The sequence below is a fragment of the Labeo rohita genome, chromosome 1 (assembly GCF_022985175.1).
Source record: "Labeo rohita strain BAU-BD-2019 chromosome 1, IGBB_LRoh.1.0, whole genome shotgun sequence".
Taxonomy (NCBI): Eukaryota; Metazoa; Chordata; class Actinopteri; order Cypriniformes; family Cyprinidae; genus Labeo; species Labeo rohita.
In genome coordinates, this window is record NC_066869.1 from 30154824 (window position 1) to 30162607 (window position 7784).

The 7784-nt window shown below is 36.9% G+C and overlaps 1 protein-coding gene across 1 annotated transcript; it reads right to left on the reverse strand.

Moving 5' to 3' along the window:
- Positions 1-2694: 2694 nt before the first annotated feature.
- Positions 2695-7578, reverse strand: lig4 (ligase IV, DNA, ATP-dependent). Its single transcript, XM_051121371.1, has 2 exons — positions 7202-7578; positions 2695-6427 (listed from the first exon to the last, which is right to left on the reverse strand). Exon 2 carries the CDS (start codon positions 6410-6412, stop codon positions 3683-3685), a length of 2730 nt encoding a protein of 909 aa, XP_050977328.1. The 5' UTR covers positions 6413-6427; positions 7202-7578; the 3' UTR covers positions 2695-3682.
- Positions 7579-7784: the final 206 nt, after the last annotated feature.

Sequence of the window (7784 nt, forward strand, 5' to 3'; positions counted from 1 at the left end):
TTTAGGCAAAAAAATTGCTGGAAAAGGTTTAAATACACAAAAATGCAGAAAAACCGAAGAACTTCTGGGACCTGAAGAATTTTTCTGAAGAACAGCAGGCAGTGGAACATTCAGGTAACAACAAGAATCAAGTATGTAAACTTTTTAAAAGGGTAATTTTTAATATATTCAAGCATTGCTTTCTTTTGTAGACTATGTAAACATCTTTTATGTGGAATATCTTATTCAGGTCAGTACTAAATAAAAAATAACATGCATTTTGTATGATCCCTCTTATTTTGGTAAAATAATTAACATTTTGCAGATTCTGCAAGATGTGTGTAAACTTTTGACTTCAACTGTATGATCAAAATCAATAGGATTCTGCAAAGTCATGTTTTTACACCACACTCTGAGGCTTTTTTTTTTACTGTCAGATACAGAACAGATACAGAACAGAAATGAGAGATATCTCCAAAAGAAGCTTTTAGATGGCATCTACAGTATTTCATATGGGATTTTATGGAACAGATTGCATCTAGAAGTTGCATATACATGTGCCTAATGTGTTTGACCTGGCACAAAATGTTAAAATATCATGCATTAATCAAACAATAAATCAGAGATTGAAGGAATGTCTCTCCAAAAGAAGTTTATAGATGGCATTTATTTTATATAAATTTTTACATATGTACATGCATGTTTACACTACTTAAGGGGTAAAGAGGGGGAAAAAAGGACACCGCTTTGCCTCTGAGCGATACAGAACATACGGAACAAGGATTTCACATGAAGCCATTTAGATCAAAACATGCCCTTACAGAGGTGCAAGGTAAATCCTCTCTCCTCTCCACAACCCTTTTCAAAATGTTTCATCACTTCAAAGCAGGAAGCAGGTCAAAGACAACATATAATCCCTCAGTATGTGGATTTATCCTCCCTTCTCCTGAGACAGGAAACAGACAGAGAAAAATACTCTGATTGAATGCCTTATCTGAATATGAGTACTATCACACTCATTTAAAGGATGTTAGGCTGGGGATCTGAGACCTGCAAACTCCATTCATACCACAGCGGGTGTGCGTGTGCCGAGATCATGGCATTAAAACGACAATAGTATTCAAGCTGAGCAAACACACTAAGCAAGGCTATAATTCACCAGCCTCTCAAATTATACAGTATGACTCATGTATAAGAATGTAATGTTATGCTTTCTCACCATATTGTACTTGTTTCCTGTTCTGTTTTCATCTTTATTATATCAACATCATCATCATCGTTTCTGTTCGTTCAAGTGTTTTGTCAGTCCATATAAGACAAGCAGCATTGACTCATGCCAGTAACATTGTCCACCTTACGTAACTAAAGACAAATTGTTTGTGACAGGATCTTCCTTAAACATCCTGGACCAGTGGCTCTGAACTAACATGTCACCAGAGGGAAGGCATACTCATTTGCAAGGCAAATTCACCATTTTTCAACTTTTCAAGTTTTCTGGCTCTCAGTGGGGTGGGGTTGGGAGATACGTTTCTTTCAAATACATGCAACCACTTCCCACTGATTTATATACAGGAAGCCCCAGGGTAATGATCCTCTCTTCTCTACCTAGTATAAACATCCTATTACTGCTGCTAACCAACTAAGACTTAACTGCTGAACAGGATTGTCCATCAGTAAGAAAACATGACGCTTTTCTCCTGAAGAATAGAATGGACATCATTACATTAAAACACAAATTAGGCCTAAGGTTAATTAATCTTACCAAACCCTAATTTTTAATAAAATAATACTGCTAAGCATGTATCCTAAACAATATTAGTGACCAACTTCTATCAGTGCAGTCAAAGCTACTGCAGGCTGATATAAACCCATGATAATTCCCTGACCTTTTCGATACAGGAAGCTTTCAAGAGTGTGCGCAGGCACTCTGGGACATGTCTTCAGTCAGATTCATATTGCTTTCCAATGTCCTTGCTTTTCTTGTCTAAAACCTGTAACAAGACTTTTTTAGATCAGCATGGCAGGGTGATTTCACACTCAAAGCTTAGGATATACGTATGTGAAAGACAAAACACAAAGAAACAATGCAATAAAGAATTTGCACAAAAACTTTTTTCCCCCTAGGGTGTTCTTTTCACACTTTGTCTTATTTGAAATCCCACACTTTGTCATTGCCTGATGGTTTATCATAGCTGTCGAAACCTTTTCAAATGATAAGGTAATGTCCCTTCATTTAAAATCTGACCACGCCATTGAAGCACTGGAGTTTTTTTCATTTTAAAAATAAATGATCAAAAATTAAATAAATGTATGAAACAACCCAATTTGAAAGTGTAGCACATGTCCATAGTTCATCCAGAAATGAGAACCATCTACTAACCCTTGAAAAAAAAAAAAAAAAAATATATATATATATATATATATATATATATATATATAGATATATAATTTTTTTTTTTTTTTTTTTTTTTTTAATTTTTTTTTTTTTTTTTTTAACGGAACACCAAAGGAGATATCCTGCAAAATGTCTGGGCTGCTCTTTTCCACACAATGATAACAGACTGTGATTTCAGCATGATCACGCTTTAAAAAAAGAAAAAAAGTTCCTGTTTTATGGCTATACAGACCAGGGATTTCCAGACAGAAAGACTATATACACAAAACAATGTTGCAAAGTTTTACTCGTCTGTGAAACAGTAAACAATTCCTCTTCCTACAACACATTACACGCTATAGTCTTAGGACCATTTTTGTCATTAAAGTGACTCCGAAGCATTCATTTCCAAAGCAAAGCATCTTCTCACACTAAATGTGGATTTCACAACTCATAACTCAGTGCAAGCACATTATGCTTTCATTTGCAATGAGGGATGGATTTGTCACTCACACACCTTCACAAACTCACACCAATTAACTAGTGTAATATCCATATTACTTAAATGCAAATCCATCTTTACAATACCTAGACACACAGTTGACTGTGCTTGTGTGTGAAGCCTCAAACATTCTATTAGCGCTCTGGAAATTAGATCTCTGGAAGCATTACAGTAACTCCCATCCCAAACAATTAGAAAGCTACAGCTCTCACACAATAAATTCAGTGTGCTTGACAAGCTGTTCAAATGGAACTTCAAGCTTGTCAGAAGCTCAATTTGTCTGACTGTAATGAGTCAAGTTAATGTACAAGAAAAACACTTTTGACAGCTTCAATTAAAATTCTGAATGCTTCTTTAAGAATCAAATTTAATTACATGTTATTTTGCATATAATTTCCATCTTAAGTAACTAATAGTACAGTAACATCAACCTAATTTACAGGGCGACATTTAAAAAGGCAAGATTTTTAACCATTAGGTTATAACCACCCCATTTAATACAGTACATTCTATGATTTTGACATTTTTATTTAGAACAAACTACAGAATAAGAAAAATAAAGGTTTTTTATTTGTTTTCAAAAAAAGGTATAACATTTTTCTCAGTGCTTTAAATTAGTCTCAGTCTTAGTGCTTTAAATCAGAGACAGATGACAAACTTAAAAAGGTATTGATACATTTTCAATTGTAAATTACTCTCTTTAATGCAAATTACACCCTTTTACCTTTAATGCAACAGTAATAATTATCCAGTGTTATTCTATGACAGCTAGTATTAAAAAATCACAATCTTTCAGTGTTCAAAATTTGGTGTAGTAGCCTTCATTGTTATATCAGGTAGTTAATCTCATCCTCTACATGGCCTGCTTTGATGGAATCAGTCACCCAAGATTCTCGAACAATTTTGAACTTCTTACTATAAAGTCGCCTCAGTGTCTTCAAGTCCAGAGCTCTTCTCTCACTTTCCACTATGACATGTGAGATTCCTTCCTTCAGTTTCTCCACAACTCTACCACCATGGAATCGGAATTCTAAGGCACGAGTGTCCAAACTTGTACCCCGGATGATGGATTTTGGATCTCCTAAGTCAGCACACCGGTCAAAGTATGCAGTGTAAGGCCTAAAAATGCTAGTGGGCAAATCATCCCAGGCATTCTCTGCTTCTATCTGTGCCACAGATGAGCATTCTGCTTCCGTGGGGCCAATCCTTTCAAAGACTTCCCTCAGCTGTTGTTCATCAGTGTCAACGTAATAGCTGTCTCCATACTGATCATACTCTTTAGCGAAGTGGTCCCTTGTGGAAGGTGACATGTGGATCATGTGACGTGGTTGCCATGGTATAACCTGCTTATTTTCCAGACACTCCAGCAGCCAAGTAGCCCACACCACATCATGCTGGTCTGAGGAGATGAGGTTCTTTACTTTTATGTTCTGCACAGCTGCAATCACACAGTACGTGTCCTTTCCAGGGTTCTGCACAACAATGCCTCCACAGCGGGCCACAACTTTCTCAAGCTCTGCCTTGGAATGTTCATCATTGCCGTTTATCACACAGAACTCCACATCTTCAAACATATCCGTCTCTTTGGTGATTGCTGATAAATCCTGAGATTTAAAGTGGTCAATGACTCCGATTGTCTTCTTGGGCTTGGCTGCAAACTTTTGCTTCTTCTTCTCAGGCTGGTCTTCTTGGATATGTAGATGTCTGGATGCCAGCTTTCCAGAAGCTCTGGAGCGGAACTGGCTCAGTTCAGCCAAGGTCATGCACTGATGCCACTCTTTGTCTTCTCTGATTCTTTCTATTCTGGGGAAACGTAATGTGCAGTTTGTCTTATACATATCACTAGAGACGATCTCTGCGGCTTTGACCTGTAAGATCACAGAGTTGCGTGGTTCTATGTAAACTTCTGGTTTTTCTGTTCCACACAAGATGGCAGCTGGAGGATTATTTTTGCTGTAAACTTTCCAATGTTTGGCCAGCTTTAGACCAAGATCGTACAGTTCTTTCATAGTGTAGCCTGATCCGATGCGGCAGCAGGTGTGGAACACCGTGGGCTTCTCCCCTGGACTCGGTACCTCTGCTACAGCACACAGAAAATGAGACAGCATCCCGCTTCTTCTGCCTTTACCCCAGTAGCCTCCCACTATCAGCAGATCAAGTTCATCCATCAGACCATCCACATATTCTGGCTTAATTTTCAACCATCCTTCACCCCGTTTATCTGGTTTGTAGATAGACATGGGATCCTTAACCATAATTCCCTCATCCAGATTGTCAATGGCCTCATTGAGAGAATTCACCACTTCCTGCATGGTTTTGCCTTCAGCTTTCGTGATCACCTGGATGCGACCTTTGATCGGCGTGAAGACAGTCTCAAGAATTTCGTAGCGCTTCTTGAGAGGTTCATTTGCAAACTTCTGATTGTTTACTAACAAGACATCAAACACACAAAAGCAGGTTTGCAAATCAGAGTCATCCACTAGCCTTTTAATATCAAACTTACTGCCCTTCTGCATGAAGGTCTCAGTTGTAGGGTTATAAGCCATCATCTCCCCATCCAGTATGCAGTTTACCACATGAGGTTTGAAGACGTTGTGAATGTATGGTGTGAGGGAGCCCTCTAGTGGAGAGGCCCCAAACTGTTGTGTGTATTCATAAGAGTTTCTGGTATAGTATTTGTAAACATCTCCAGCTTTGTGCAGCTGAATGCGTTCACCATCAAGCTTTGTCTCAATGTAGAATGGCCGGTTGCCCATTTGCTTCTCTATCTGTCTGACGTTGGCAACAGCAGCCAGCATTGGTTTGAATGCAGAAAACAGATCAATGGACACCTCACTAAGGGACACAGATGGATCATGAAGTTTTCTGCAGACTTTATTCAGATCTGTGGTGACATTGTAGAGTTCTGGTGCATCTGGATGGAAAACTTGAAGTACTGTCTCCTTGCTAATGCCAAGTTTCATGTCCTTAAGGAGCATTCTAATGAGCCACTTCTGTTCCAAAGCTGAACTCTGGGTTATCAGATGCAAAAGGCTTTTCTTCACTTGATCCTTCTGTTTGCTGGCATTGTTGATAGCTACAGAATCCAAGAAGTCATTGACTTCTTTAATGGTTAAATTCCCCTGACTTGTGCACCTTTTTTTCAGGACAAAGTAGGCCGTAAGGGCAAAGTCACCTGCTTCTCCTTGAGATGTGGTTGGAGCTCTGTAATTTAGAAGTTTGTTTGCCTCAGTTCCATTTTTAGGTAGGCCTAAAACTTCAATATACAGTTTGGCAAGCATATTTTCTTTTATACCGTAAGCCATTCGCTCTCGCTCAAATTGAGGCACAATAAGACGCATGGCTGCGTAAAATGAATCAGTGGTATTGGAATTGTCCTTGTGAAGCGCTGCATGGAAGTTCCTCCAAGAATCGATAAAATCCTTTAGTATTTTGCCTTTGTCTGGTCGGAGTTTGGTCTTTTGGATGTTCTCCAGAACTGTGCAGAGGTCAATGAATGGAACTTGTGCAGCAACAGACGTCTGTGGTGTGGCATCACTTTTTGAGGCACCTTCCATTATTGCAGAGAACACCTTGGACAGAAAAACCATAGAGGAGTTTATCTAAAAAGTTTTGATTCATGTGCTTTTTATTAGAACTAGTAAACAATTCCTCATATATGGAAATGTAATATATGACATGCTTATGTTACCTATATGTCATTATAGAATTTTTAGATATGTACATTCTCTGGGTAGATTAAGATATAAGTTTATAACCTACATCCCCACAGTCACATATGTCAACAATGTTTCTGTAATAAATGTTTTAAATACATTTCTATTTTTTATATTTACTTTATATTTACATGTTGATATCATGTCATATGTCAAAAATTATATTACACACATATACACATATATTGCTAAATATATATGCTAATATATGAAACTGTTCCCATTTCTAATAGGTTTCATATATGTTTTACTTCATATGACAAAATATTCATATATGGAAATTTAATATTACATTTGCGTATGGGTTTGAAGCATAAAAAGAGCCTTTTAGTGTATATGACTAATTAATTTTCCTTCAGAAATTTTTAACACTTTCTTCTTGCTCCCATCAGGTTATCTTTTTCTTTCTTGAACGGAATACTACTGCTTTCACAACGAAAATAACATATTGTAATGCAACACAAAATCGATATTTTAAGAAATTATTAAAATAAATTCTATTAGTAAAAGTGGTGTAATAATAAAAAAAAGACAAATTATCGCATTTTGGGATTTTGTAAGCATTCAAACGCATTATTTTGGCAAATAAACAATATTTATATTGTAGAAAACATAACATAAATTGTTTACCTGTGAACGAAGACTTGTAGTACTTCTGAAACGGCAGTCAGTTCAAGTCAGTTTCCGTGTTATTTACAGGATGTTTATCAATATATTTGATCAACAGTTTCCGTTACATATAACGGAATTATATATGATAAATAACATCGCATATAATGTGATTTAATTAGCTTATCGTTAATACTATGTCATTTTATGAATGCAGTGAGTCTTATGATTTCCAACTCCATCGACTGGCAGGAAGTTTTTTAATGTAACACAAGGCAGTTACTTCTTCTCCTGGTTTAATGGAAACTGACAAACAACTTTACCGCCACCTACAGTACATACAGATCCAGGGGTTACAATGGGTTTAAAAACATTTACAGTTTAATATTATCAAATACCACAATTTTTTTTTTTTTTTTTTTGTAAACAAAATGTTGCCTTTAACTTCGCACTATTTTTCCACACAGTATAAACGCATAAACTATACAGACTAGCTGCATTTGAGGGTTCATGAGATGAGAAGGTTTGCAATATACAGCACTACACTGACAACAGGGCCCATTCAGTTGGTGCTGCATTTTTTTTAATGCCCTAGAAATGTTTT

What these genes read in the sequence shown, in the direction of transcription:
- lig4 (XM_051121371.1), bottom strand. Translation starts at nt 6,412, where the DNA reads ATGGAAGGTGCCTCAAAAAGTGATGCCACACCACAGACGTCTGTTGCT.